At 41.1% G+C, this 14,630-nt stretch overlaps 1 protein-coding gene and 1 long non-coding RNA gene across 6 annotated transcripts in view; one reads left to right on the top strand and one right to left on the bottom strand.

Annotated features, from left to right (window-relative positions):
- Positions 1-8,830, bottom strand: part of LOC144612786 (uncharacterized) — a 222,782-nt gene extending 213,952 nt beyond the window's left edge. Inside the window, exon 1 of the long non-coding RNA XR_013549858.2 lies at positions 8,456-8,830. This is a non-coding gene — a long non-coding RNA (uncharacterized LOC144612786). The remainder of the gene's footprint in view (positions 1-8,455) is intronic.
- Positions 8,831-9,035: 205 nt separating this feature from the next.
- NPHP3 (nephrocystin 3) overlaps positions 9,036-14,630 on the top strand; it is a 42,229-nt gene continuing 36,634 nt past the window's right edge. For 2 of the 5 annotated variants that reach the window (XM_060638678.3, XM_078432335.2), the window contains exons 1-3: positions 9,036-9,509; positions 11,782-11,907; positions 12,449-12,599. In XM_060638678.3, coding sequence (XP_060494661.3) covers positions 9,114-9,509; positions 11,782-11,907; positions 12,449-12,599 — 673 coding nt within the window. In that variant the 5' untranslated portion in view covers positions 9,036-9,113. The remainder of the gene's footprint in view (positions 9,510-11,781; positions 11,908-12,448; positions 12,600-14,630) is intronic. The other 3 variants (XM_060638675.3, XM_060638677.3, XM_060638676.3) reach the window with 2 other exon arrangements.

Genomic DNA, 14,630 nt, shown 5'->3' on the forward strand with positions numbered 1-14,630 from the left:
TATTCTTCTGACACTTAGAAATCATCTTTTTTTTCTTTTTCCTCTAGTTATGTGGATGAGTATATAGAGGAATCTTTTTTTCCAGATTTATTGAGATATAACTGACAAATAACATTGTGTAAGTTTAAGGTGTACAATGTGATGATATGATATATGTATATATTGTGAAACGACTACCACAAGAAGGTTAGTATATACACACCCATCACCTCATATAGTTACCATTTCTGTGTGTGTGGTAAGAACATTTAAGATCTATTCTCTTAGAAAATTTCAAGTATACAATATTCTTAACCATAGTCACAGGGCTGTACATGCTGTGCATCAGATCCCCAGAACTTACTCATGTTATAACAAAGTTTGTCCCCTTTGACCAACATCTCCCCATTTCCTCTACCTCCCTACCCCTGGTAACCAGTATTCTACTCTCTGCTTCTATCAATTTGACTTTTTTAGATTCTGCATATAAGTGAGATCATGCAGTATTTGTCTTTCCGTGTCTAGGTTATTTCTCTTAGTATAATGCCCTCAGGGTTCATCTTTGTTGTCACAAATGGCAGGACTTCCTTTTAAGACTGCATAATATTCCACAGGGTATGTGTACCACAGTTTCTTTATTCATTCATCCACCAGCATCTATCCATTTAGGTTGTTTCCATGTTATGGCTATTACGAATAACACTGCAATGAACACAAGGTGCAGATTATCTCTTTGAGATGGTGACTTCATTTCCTGCAGATGTATATCCACAAGTGGGATTGCTGGTACTTCTATTAATTTTTTGAGGAAACTCCATACCATTTTCCATAATGCCACCAACAGTGGGGCAAAAGGTTTCTCTTTTCTCCCTACCCTTGCCAACACCTATTACCTCTTGTCTTTATGATAACAGCTATTTTAACAAGTGTGAGGTGGTATCTCATTGTGGTCTTGATTTACATTTCTTTATGATTAGTGGTATTGAATACTTTTTTGTGTACCTGTTGACCATTTGTACGTCTTTGGAAAATTACCTATTCAGGTCCTTTGCCCATTTAAAAATTAGATTATTTGATGCTTTTAATATTGAGTTGTCTAAGTTCCATGTATATGTAGTTCCTTATATATTCTGGATACTAACCCCTTATCAGATATACAATTTGTAAATATTTTCTCTCATTCCCTAGGGTGTTAATTTATTTATTTTGAGAGAAACAAAGCACATGCAAGTGAGGGGAAGATCAGATAGAGAGAGAGACAGACAGACAGACAGACAGAGACAGAGAATCCTAAGCAGGCTCCACACTATCATCATAGAGCCCAACGCAGGGCTCAATCTCACGAACTGTGAGATCATGACCTGAGCCGAAATCAAGAGTCAGATGCTTAACTGAGTCACCCAGGTGCCTATTTCCCTTTTCATTTTGTTGGTTTTGTTTTGTTTTGTTCTTGCTGTACAGAAGCGTTTTCATTTGATGCAATCCCACTTGTTCATTTTTTATTTTGTTGCTTGTGATTTTGGTGTCATATCCCAAAAAATCACTGCCAAGACAAATGTCAAGGAGCTTTTTCTCTATGTTTTCTTTGAGTCTTCCTTTTTTCTCAAGTCTAGCTAAAATTTTGTCAATGCTGTTTATCTTTTCAAAAACCAGCCGGCCATTCATTTTGTTGATCTTTTCTATTGTTTTTCCATTCTATTTCATTTATTTCCACTCTACTCTTTACTATTGCCTTCTGTAGTTATCTTCTTCATGGAGACCAACAGGCCACAAATATGAGCAGAGGTGATATCTAAGATTTTACAACCCAAAGATGGATGTGTTCCTAGATAATCTGAGTTAATATGCTGAAAGCATGGCTCTATAGATGACATGTTACAATGGCATCTGAATTATTTTTATTCTGCACTTACCATAAATAGTATTCTGTGTGCTGAGATGAAACAATAACCATCTTATCTAACATTGTTTCTTGAGAAAATATGCTTCAAATACTAAATATCAGATTATTAAATTAATCATTGGAACACAACTCACTTACAGATTGAGGCAATAACTCAAATAACTCCCATCAGTTTTATAAGAGTTAGTAAAATTTCATAACCATGAATAAATCATATCTAAAAGATAAACTCTTCTATATTTTAGACTCTGAAAGTTAAAACCTGTTTTTATTCACATATTACTTGTGAAGAAACAAAAATTTCTTCTTACAACTATCGATCTCAGCTGACTCTCCTCAGTGCCTGACTTAAGTCAGAAAAGGCACATCCTTTTTCACATTTACATTTATACAGTAGAGAAAACACTTCATTTCTCCTTTGTGGGAGCTGATTAAATCTGGCTCCTTGCCTGCTTCCTGCCATGTGGGTCATGGGTGTGGGTAAGAAGTGACAGTCGCTAATGACAGCCTAAAGTGGACATTGGCTGCCAGATTTCAAATGGGTGGTTCAATTTAAAAAAAAAATAAGGTTATATTCAGCTTCAAAAGAACAAAAAAGGTTATATTCAACTTCACAGCTGAATGTGAGTAGAAGGAGGGGGGAAGAAAAATGCTGAACTTGAGAAACAAAGGGACATTTTTCAGCAGGCAAGAAATAAATGGCTTCCTGCACCTCCGAGGCTGCTTCTGCTCTGGAAAAACAGAATCGCTTTATTTGTTAAATAAGTGTCCAAAATGTGCGATCTGTTTTAGGACCACTAGTAAATATATTTGCTATCATATTCTTAAGAAAACCCATTGCAACTCTTTTTAGAGCATGTCTTTCTACATACCCATATATTTATTTAATCCAAGGTAAAAAGCCCAGGGCAACCCTATCTTCAGAGAACACACATCATGAAGAATGGATACTCCATACATAAAATATTCTTACCCAACTTCCCTGCCCACTACATCTGTGTTGCCTTTGTTTCATCTTTGTACTCATCCAGGCATTAAACTCCTCTCCTTCCCCAATTTCTTAAAAAAAAAAAAAAAATCAAAAATTCAATCACAGCCACCTTTTTTGTAAATTTTGTAAATTTATTGCAGATTTAGGACATTTTGGAGAGATCCCACACAACATTCCACTATCTCACTAAACTCTTCTTTCTCCTTTTTCCATTTTCTTCAGTCTCCTCCCCTTCCCTGTTCAAACTAATTCAGTATGCCCCTCTACCAGTCAGGATGGGCTAACATGTGCTGTGGTACAAAACAACCCCCAAACCATGCACACAATACAAACATTTACACAGAAATGAGGCCTTCACTGGTGCACTTTGATAGCACCCATAGGATAATGTAACCCTAAACTCCACATATATATCCTTTACAATGTGTTCAGATACTAAAAATATTATAAAATGCCAAGGAGGACCTTACAATTCCCAAAAAGGGCAGTTAACTTTATTTTGGCCTAATGGTTACTAAATTCATATTTGTTGCAGGGTCACATGGGGACTTAAAAAAATTTAGATGCCAGGGCCTGGTCCACAGATATTTTGATTCAGTAGATTTGATGTGGGGTTCAAGACTCTACATTTTTAACAAGCTCCCCAGGTACTTCTGAAAATTTTCCAGGTCTGAAAATTGCCCCTGTAGTTCAGGGGTCAGCAAACTACAGCCCTCAAGCCAAATATGCCCTGCCATCTGTTTTTGTAAACCAAGTGGAATTGGAATGCAGACATGCCCATTCATTGATGTCTGTGTATGGCTTTTTTCATGCTATAATGGCAGAGTTGAGTAATTGAGACAGGGATCAAACGGCCCACAGAGAGTTAAATATTTACTATCTGGTCCTTTACAGAAAAAACTTTGCCAAACTATGCTCTTGTCTGTTTCAGGACTAATTTCCAGACAAGTGTTATTAATTGTGATGGGAACTAAGTAAGGCAATGTAGATGATCACTACTGAAAACAACACTTGGACTAAATTCTTTCAAATGGTATCTTCAAAAAAATAAATAAAAAATAAAATGTTAGCTTCATATGAGGATTCTTTTTTATATATACAAATTACCAACCAAATTAATTTTTCCTGAGTTATACTGCCCCCTAATGGTAGAAATGTTAAATCACAGATGCTTAATCAGATTAGATGTTGCCCATTGTTTACTAATTCTTGAAATCCGAGTCATACATATAGACTTTGTAGCAAGGGACTTCAGGAATTAGAATTCCTGATTCTTATTATGAATGGTATAATGGAGCAGGACTAAATGGCCTGGGAGAACATTGGCAGTTTTAATGAGAATTAGAATCCCTTCCTTCTGTAAAGTTGCTTGCTCTCCAAGCACTATTACCCCATGCAGCATTTCCAATCAGATTTTTGGGGGGATATAGTGACCACTTGTGATGCCATGTCTATTTCTAAAAGTGAAGCACAATACTAACAATATGGTCAAAATCGCATGTGCACTCGCTATGATGAACTGAGATTAAAGGAAAGAAACCTTCAATAGGAAGCTAGATGTATGCAAACATATGCCAAGACGGTTTCCAAGGTGGATTGCACACATGTTGGAAATAATGAGACAGCAGAGGATGAAGCCATTGGTATTCCCCCTTGACTGCTGATTAAAATCCTCTGAGGAGCTTTTAAAAAATAATGATGGCCAGATCCCCACCTCTGGAGATTTTGATCTAATTGTTCTGGGGAGAGACCCAGGCAGCAGTATTTTTTTTTTTAAGTTCTCCAAGTGATGGTGATGTGCAACCAACATTAAAAACATTGTTCTATAGTAGTTTCTCAAATTTTAAGGTATATGCAAATCACCTGGAGATCCTCTTACTCTGCATGTGATTCAGTACATCTGTGATGGCACCAGAGCCTCTGACTCCTAACAAGCTTTAAGGTGATGCTGATGCTCCTGTCCGTAGATCACACTTTGAGTAGCAAGGAATTAGGTCATCCCTAGCCACAATCTTTATGCAATTTCACTGGTTCTGAGATCTTAAGCTACATAAGTGTCACCTGGGAGCTAATGAAACCTGCAAATTTGCAAGCTCCAGTCTCAGAATTTAAAATTCAGTGGATCTTAATTTTTAACAGGTGTCCCAAATGATTCTGAGATTCATAGTCTGAGAACCAAATACACAGTCACCACCACAAATGCTATTTATTCTACAAATCACATTTTTAAAAAGGTGGTAGCATTAATTTTACAAGCTACTTTCACCAAATGCGGGGAAATCTTTCTCCCAAATGTGAGAAGAAATTACCTCAAATTCAGTGGCTTAAACTAACAACAATTTTATTATATCTCATGATTTTGTTGGATTAGGAATTTGGGTAGAGATCATCTGAGTGATTCTCCTGTTCTCCCTGTGGTGTTAACTAAAGTCACTTAGTAGTATCCAACTAGCAAATAGTCTGGTCCAGAGAGTCCAAGATGGCTTCACTTCCCATGATTGTTGCCTGGAATGTCCACACATAACCTTTCCAGTCTGGCAGTCCCATGTGAGGTAGTAGGTTTCCTTACATAGTGGCTGAAGTCTCCCAGACAGACTGTTCCACGACACAGGAAGTGGAAGCTGCCATTCTCGCAAGTCCCGGACTCAGAAACTCGCACAGTGTCATATCTGCCGTAGTCTACTGGTTAAAGCAGTCACAGAGCCCAACCAGATTCAAGGGGAGGAGTCATAAACAGGCGGGAGTCATGGTTGTGCAACCCATGAAGAACCCCAAGTGCTCAACACAAAAGGGCTCTGTGGTTGTGGTTTAATGCTCTGTTGCCATCTTGAGATTCTTTACAATTTTTGAACAAAGGGCAACACGTTTTCATTTTACACTGGGTCCCACAAATTATATAGCCTGTCCTCCTAAACTTCACTTTACAATAAAAGGAGTAATTAAAAAATTTGTAGCCATCTTTCATTAGTCATAAGCTGTTTGCCAGAGACTTTATTCCTTACCATACTTCTGTATTCAAAGTTATACTTTCTTAAATTATTTAAAAAAAATTTTTTAATGCTTATATATTTTGGAGAGGGAGAGAGAGCGAGCAGGGTGAGGGGAGGAGAGAGAAGGGACACAGAGTCCAAAGTAGGCTCTAGGCTCCCTGACATGGGCTTCGAACTCAAGAACAGTGAGATCATGACCTCAGACAAAGTCGGATGCTTAACCGACTGAGCCACCCAGGCACCCCCAAAGTTATCCTTTCAAAATTCAAACTGAGGTATGTAGGTTAAATTCAGCATAAAGAAGAAAAACAAATTATGATGTTGAAAATTAGACTTAACATTAGACTAAATTCTGTGATGTTTTACAATTAAGAAATAGGTTGAAAACCAACCACGCTATTATGTTGAGTACCTGCTAGTACTCTAGACCTGATCACCTCTGGGCTCACCCAGTTAGGTGGCTTAGTCATTAACCAACAGTTATCCAAGGTCAGTATGCATGCAGTATACACAGTGTCCTTGATGAGAAAGGCAGCTAGTAATTACTATATGGGAAAAGGAAAAGTCTCCATGATCTCAGCAAACTTGGATTTGTGTTTTGGGGCATCTGTCGAAACTATTTAAAGGTTATCAAGGAAGGCAGAGACAACTCGCATGCTTTTTGAGAACTCAGCCACATTTAACATCTCTTTGGGTCATCAGTCATTTGTGCTACATTATGTTTCCAGCAGGAGCTCAATAAGGGTTGCTGGGATGAATCTAAGCAACAAATGGCATACCAACAATAACAAAAACAACTACTGAAAGACCAAGATTGATAGACACAATGAATGAAGAACAAGGTCAGGAAAAGTTAAGTATAGTACTTTGCACATGGGGGGCAAGGATTACGGAGTTGAAACTACTGATATGATCAACTCAAAAGGTATAATTATCCAGGGCAAGTTTCTGAGGGAAAGAAGGTAGATGTTTAAAGAGATGGAACTTGGCAGATAGTACTGAAAGGAAATAGAAACCCTATTGGCTTGAGGAGAAGAAAATTAGCCCGACTAGGATAGAGTAACGTGGGTAGAGGGATGTTACTGGATAGATGAGAAGTGAAGAAAGGAGAGACTCATTGCTTCAGGCACTCAGTACCAGGATGCAGAATCTGAATTCACTCCACAAGCTGTGGGAAGTTTACTGCAGTTTGTTACTGGTTTAAAGGGGATGGGTGATGGCTTTTTATTTTATATGCAAGAATAATAATGGAAGTCTTCAACTGAGCTACATTCCAAAGAAGGTGCAAGATTAAGATGCAGAATTTTTCAGAGGAGGTGGTCAGAAACCTAGTGAATGATCCTTAAAGCACTGATCCACATTGAGGGTACAAGGATTGGAAATTAGAGATCAGAAGGGACTTTAAAAGGGAGAGAGTTCCTGAGGTACTGGGATGGTAGTAATGATTCCCTTAATCTCAGAAGACAACCTGAAGACTTAATATGTGTCTCCTGGAGTTTGAAGAACCGTAATGGCCTGGTGTCTGATTCCCTCCTGATGAAAATCTAAAGGGTAAGAGAAAGGATGACTAGCTACTTTGGTGGAGAATTGGCTTGCGCTCCCAGAGTTCTTCAGGGAAAAGATTGTGTTTCCTACTGTGGTAGATGTGATGACTGAAAGACTTGTTCCTCCAGCCACTGGAAGTGATACCTGCAGAGAGCCCTCAACTATGAGTCTCCATGGGGATTGCTTTGGCTGGAGCGAGCTTGCTGATGACTGGCTGGTATGAGGGTATAAAGTCCCAGCCCTGCACCCCAATTTAGGACCACTCTACAGGGCCATTCCAGCATCAGAACTCTCTGAGGACTGACTGAGGCCTCCACTGAGATGCAGCAAAGCTCAACTTCTGCTGCTGCGCAAACGTGCTTCTTTCCCTTACTTTCCAGGTGTTGATCCCAAGGACACTCCCTAATAAACATCTTGCATGGCTGTCTCCATCTCAGAGTCAGCTTCCCAGGAAACCTGACCTGTAACACCTGTGGATCAGATGTGGGCCTCTGGGTCAAGTGAACCAGTGGATTTTCTTGGATCTGAACAAACATCAGCAGAGAGGATGTTTAATGTATCACTGTATTCCAGCTGGGGAAAGAGTGAGCAACAGCTTGAATAGAGCCACACCAGCCTGGGTCGAGGTTTTTAATTATGAGGGGGAGAGGGGTCTTTGAAAAACCTAACAAAAGTACCCGTGAGGAAAAAAGGCCAACTTTTAACAGTTTACCAAGTCCAAAGAGTACCAACATACAGTTCACAGGAGTGTCAGTCAAATACTTTCTTGTCTTCTCTCCCAGGCCTCCCAACCTGGAGAGGTTAGAAGCCCGAGTTAGCAGGTGCAGGGGCAAGAACCCAAGATAGGGTAAAAGACGTCAACCCTACCCCTTCCCTGACTTTATTTAAAACAGTTCCCCCATCTTCTGAAAATTTTCATATCACCTAGAGCCCACCCTCGCCCCAAATACCGTAATACTCTTATCTTTCCCTTTATTTGGTGATATGCCCCACAGCTCCTTTGATGTGCAGTCTCTAAAATCCGTACAAAAAGTCAAAAAACCTCACCTTGTCTAAAGATTGTCCCTGGTGGTCTCAGGCTGTAAAGTCTAAAAGCTTTTTCTTGTGTGGTACTATGTCTTGCTGGCCATTCCAACTACTTGCATGCATACTGTGAAACACAGAGTGACAGGTACACAGCAGGCGCTCAGTACGTTTCTCAGATTTCCCAACTGCCTTTGGAGAGGAGCGCTGGGTCTCCCACGGCGGCAGAACAGGAACTGCAGCCGCTAAGGTAGAGCAACCCGGGACCCTGCCAGCTGTGAGGCACGCCCTCGTCAGGGGGCCTGGGACCGAGAAGACCCTGCTGAGAGGAGCCATGCACGCGCTAGTCCGTAGCCCCGACTTAGTACAGTATAGGTCCCGCACGCGCGGCCGTCCATCTTTCTTTCTGCCCCGCCCCGCCCTCCTGCCACGCCCCATCCATCCCGCCCCGCCCGCCTTGAGCTCTGCCCCGCCCCGTCCTGCTGCCCCTCCCCATCCGTATCACACCGCCCGCCCCGCACGCCTTGCGCTCCGCCCCTCCCCGTCCTGCTGCCACGCCCCACCCCGTTCGCCCCGCCCCTTCGCCCTGCCCTGCCCCTTCTTGCTGCCCCGCCCTGTCTCTTTCGCCGCGTCCCGCCCCCTTCTGGTACCCCGCTGGCTGGTAGGGGCGGCCTCAGGCGTAATGGGGACGGCCTCGTCGCTTGTGAGCCCCGCTGGCGGGGAAGTGATAGAGGACACGTATGGGGCGGGCGGCGGCGAGGCCTGCGAGATCCCGGTGGAGGTGAAGCCCAAGGCCCGCCTGCTGCGCAGCTCGTTCCGCCGCGGCGCTGCAGCAGCAGCGGCAGGGGCCGGGCCCGGGTCGCTGCCCCGTGGAGCGGGCGGCGGCGGGCTGCTGGGAGCTAGCTTCAAGTCTACCGGCTCGTCCGTGCCGGAGCTGGAGTACGCGGCGGCCGAGTACGAGCGGCTGAAGAAGGAATACGAGATCTTCCGGGTCAGCAAGAATCAGGAGTTGTTGTCTATGGGCCGCCGCGAGGCCAAGCTGGACACGGAGAACAAGCGGCTGCGGGCGGAGCTGCAGGTAACGCCCGGCCCGCGTGCGCGGCGGGGGCAGTTGGGACGCCTCCCCCCCGCCCCGCCCCGCCCGCGCCCTGCCCGCGCCCTGCCAGGCTGGGCTTTGGACGCCTGACTCCGTCCTTCGTCCATCCTGCCCCCCCTCTCTAAACCAAGTAGTTTTGAAAGTTGGCTAGGAACCGCTCTGCATTTTAATTTGAGAGGCACATTCTCTTGGGGTCTAAACTGATTTCCTTAACTAATCCGCCCCTTTTCTATTTCTGGTTCATTCATTCAGACACCTTGAAACAATTAACCTGAAAGTGTCCTGAAGCAGCAAATGCCAATCTGCAGGGGTTTCCAGGGAAGTAGGTTAACCCAGGGCTCACAGACACACAAAAGATTTTGGTGACATCTGTTGAAGCCAACTCATCAAATTCCCTAGGAGTTTTTAACTCCACTCCCCGCCCCCTTAAATATATCTCTCAGTTTCTTCGTGTGGAGCTCTTGAGTTTTAATGATCTTGAAGTGAATTTTTCTGGAAACCTGATTTTCACCATCTCCTAACTGCTTTGATTGAAAACATTCCCTAGGTGTAGTCAAATGCTCTTAATGCACTTGACTAATTTACTCAGAAAAACAATTATTGCGTGGTCTCCCTCTAGTAGATGTGTTTTGACTCATTAAAATGGTATGTAAAGCAAGAGGTTGCTTTCCTGTGAGCAAAGTTGTCAGACTTTGTGTCATCTGTTTTAGGCCTCTCTGAGGGTTGTGGTTTTACTTTTTTTTTTTTTTTTTTTTTTTTTAACTGTGGAAGAGACTTCTAGACAGCCCAAGTGTTTCTGGGCTCATCACAGTAGGAATTAAATAAATACCTCACACTGATTTTTCTGAGAAGAGCCTTCTTCAGGGGCACCTGGGTGGCTCAGTTGGGTAAGCGTCCAACTTTGGCTCAGGTCATGTTCTCAAGGTTCATGAGTTCCAGCCTGGCATCCAGCTCTATGCTGACAGCTCAGAGCCTGGAGCCTGTTTTCAGATTCTGTGTCTACCTCTGCCTCTCTCTCTTCCTCGTGGCCCCCAAACATAAACAAACATTAAAAAAAAAAAAATCCTCCTTCCTTCTAGACTAGGCACCTTTCCTAGTAGCTGTTGTAAAATTAGACTGTTATCTGGGAAGAATTACTTACCAGCCTATCTGTTGTCTTACCAGTTTTGCTACTGGGCAGTCTTTTTTTTTTTTTTTTTCAACGTTTTTAATTTATTTTTGGGACAGAGAGAGACAGAGCATGAACGGGGGAGAGGCAGAGAGAGAGGGAGACACAGAATCGGAAACAGGCTCCAGGCTCCAAGCCATCAGCCCAGAGCCTGACGCGGGGCTCGAACTCACGGACCGCGAGATCGTGACCTGGCTGAAGTCGGACGCTTAACCGACTGCGCCACCCAGGCGCCCCTCCTACTGGGCAGTCTTAATGCGCTTGCATTGTATAAAATGGACTTAACGAATTTCAGATACCTGATTTCATGCATCGAAGCTATTGTCTAATGGACGCTGCACATTGGAAATGGCTGTGAGATGGGGGGTAGAAAAGAAGGCTGGACCAACCAGGGCAGAGTGCAGTAACGGCTGACAAAAGCCAGTCTCAGTTTCCTCCTGTTACCTTATGTAGTAGTTCTGAAAGTTGAGTAGAATCCACTATGCATTTTAGTATTATCTTGAGGTCTAAACTGATTCCTTAACTAACCCACCCATTTTTTTATGCAGCCTTTTTGATTCCTTTCTCATATATCTAGGCATTAAAAAAAACCCTCTTCCATATTTATTTAACCCATTCAGTCATACACTTACTGGAGGCCTTCAATGTTACAGGCACCAAGGGGGCTCTGGGGATAGCAAAATGAGAAAGACATGGAGCCAGGAAGTGCCTGGTCACACAGAATTAATTATCCTTCAAGTTAAGACTTACAAACTATATACTTTTTGTTCTTTTACAGATGGGAAAACTGTGCCATAGGGAAAATTAAGAGTTTGACACAGTATTTCAATTTCAATTCACAGTACTAATTTCCATTAAAAGCTTAACACTGAAGTGTCTTCATTTATTACAGTTAAGAATGTTTGCATTTTTTTTCATGATTCATTATGTGTTTGAATAAAATGGCACTATGTAGTTCTTGATAACTGGTAAAATAGTAAGTAGATTGGTACAGTTCTAAGGTATGTGTGTAATATATATGTAAGATATTGAAAAATTTGAGAGGAATACTATTTTTGTTAGAAATAACAAGGTCAGTTATTTCAGGCGCTTCAAAAAACATATCAGAAGATACTTCGAGAAAAGGAAAGTGCTTTAGAAGCAAAATACCAAGCAATGGAGAGAGCAGCAACATTTGAACATGACAGAGATAAAGTGAAAAGGCAATTCAAGGTAAATGCCTTATGTTTTTACCCGCAGAGTGATGCAGAATAAAAACAACATATTTTAAAAGTTTCTATAATGCTGCATGAATAAATAGATGTAGTCCTGAAGGTTCTAAGAACTACAGTAGAGCACTTTTTACATTTTTGAGATGGACCTAGTAAACTTGAGATCATTTCAAGGAAAAAATAAAAAAGTGAGCACTGCAATAGGGATTTGGGGAAAAGAAGTCTTTCCATATGGGGGTAAGGCATTTGGAAATATTTGGGGATGTTTTGTATGGGCGGGCATTACTGGCATCTAGTGGCAGGGAGACAAATTTGCTAAACGTCAGCAGTGCACAAAACAGCCCCACGGCACAGACAGGCCTCCTGCCCAAATTCCAGTGGGTTCCAGTTACAAAACAATAGAGTTACTTTAGTTATTCATCCTACAGGTCAGGACCGAACTGAATATTGGTTTCATGAGTGAAAGATTTTTTGGTTAAGAGTTGATGACACAACCTTTTGATTATGGGAGAGGTTTCAAAATTAACATTTGTCTTTTAAAGATTTTTAGGGAGACCAAGGAGAATGAAATTCAGGACTTACTGAGGGCTAAGCGAGAGTTGGAAAGTAAACTTCAGAGGCTCCAGGCTCAGGGAATCCAAGTATTTGATCCTGGAGAGTCTGATTCGGATGACAACTGTACAGATGTTACTGGTAAATTTACTTCCTATTTATAATATTTTGAGTTTTCACTATAGGTGTAATGATATTGTAGAGCCAACGTTGAATCCTTTTAGTTGTGAGTGGTTGCTGTTATAAATAGAATTGCACTTTCTGCCTCTTTCTCAGGTGTTATGACAGCAATTTTCCATGAAGTCCGTGACATTGTTAAGAGCCATGTTTTCTTCTGACTTGCACTGCCAACGTCACCCCATAGATTTTCTCTCTCTGGTCTCAGACAGCTCCTTCAGGTCTCACCGTGATATCTCCATTTTGGCTGGGGGAAGACAGAAGGGAATTCATTCCTCTCCTTGAAAGCACAATCTGAAAGGGCCCCTGGGTGGCTCATTTGGTTAAGTGTCCAACTCCTGATTTGGGCTCAGTCTTTGATCTCGTGGTTTGTGGGTTCGAGCCCTGCATCCAGCAGCAGTGCTGGTAGTGTGGAGCCTGCTTGGGATTCTCTCTCAAAGTAAAGAAATAAACTTAAAAAAAAAAAAGGAAGGAAGGAAGGAAGAAAAAGAAAGAAAGAAAGAAAGAAAGAAAGAAAGAAAGAAAGAAAGAAAGAAAGAAAAAGAAAGAAAGAAAGAGAGAAGAAAGAAGCACAATCTGATACCGCATTGGCCAGCACTACACTCAGGAAGATTGGAGAGTGTAATCATTAGTAGGAGAGTCATGTATCCACGTAAAGTTGGAAATTCTGTTACTAAAGGAAGAAGGGGAGAATGGATATTGGAGGATAGTTGGTAGTCTCTGTTACATTATTTTTCCACATAATGATAAATTCTTTGCAACCATCCATTAGAATATCTGCATGATATTCCACTAAATGGTTTCCAGGACAGTCCCGTAAGCTATTCAAAAAGTTTATATTCTATAATTAAACATATAAAATATGTTTTTCTAGAAATAAAGCTTGGAGCCATAGAAGGCAAGGGTCTACCATGTTCTAAGAAAATAATAATAAACTGTGACTGATACTGAAAAATGAAAAATATTCTATTGATAAGTGCAGTAGAAAAATGTAGTCACTCTCTCATTTACAGGAACCTGCATTTTATTCTTACAAACTGATTTGGGAGTGAAATATGGCAACTTGACAATTCCCTCTTAGTTTACATTTTAGAACCATTGGAATCTGACCAGCATTCTGGGATTTTTATTACTAACTTTTGAAGGGGAAAAAAATGAAGTGATTCTTAATGGCTTTGAGTGACTAAGAGGATCCTCTTGTTGACCCCACATTAGTCTTAGTGGTTATTTCAGTGTTGACATGTTTTAAAATGTGCAGTGTTTCAAAGCTATTATATCGTAATTGCCTTGGCAAGTTAATAAGAACAAGTTAGTATTTCCTCCTAGGTCTTTCTTCATATTTTGATTTGAACATAAAGGATACTGAGGGAACATCATTCATTTCACATTCAAAGACCTACAAATAATAATCTCATTTTTGCCAGATATTAAGTCCAAATACTAGTATATGCATATTTAGTCAAAGATGCTGTGTTCATAAGCACCAACTGATTCAGACACTAATTTTATTTCTCTGGAAGTTTAAAGAGGGGGCACTCTTTACATCCTTAGCTTACATCCTAATGAATTACCAATGTTAATTACAGGTGTGCTAGTAATAGTCTTCCTTTTAAATTCTTTCCTTCAAATTTTACACTGATGCCTAAACTATGCCTAGAAATCTTGTTTAGAATTTTTGTATGAGGATATTTTTAACTTCTCACAGTTGTTACAGTTCCTTTGGTTACTATATCGTTTATTTCTTTTCATCTTTCTCTCTTTAGTCCCCTCTTTGAGTTTGAGATGACAACCAGAATTATGCTAACCAGCACCTTAGAAGTTGCCAAAAGTTGGTGACAAAGTACTTTCAAAATCATTAAAGATTGAATATTTGGATATTTGTTGTATATAATATTATAGTTGTTGTTTTTTTAATTAGAAATCCTGTGTAGTACGTGTGATAAGTTTTTGAACATTCAGTAATTTGGTTTTCACAAGATAAAATCTCTTGCATTT

The sequence above is a fragment of the Panthera onca genome, chromosome C2, assembly GCF_046562875.1.
Source record: "Panthera onca isolate mPanOnc1 chromosome C2, mPanOnc1 haplotype 2, whole genome shotgun sequence".
NCBI lineage: Eukaryota > Metazoa > Chordata > Mammalia > Carnivora > Felidae > Panthera > Panthera onca.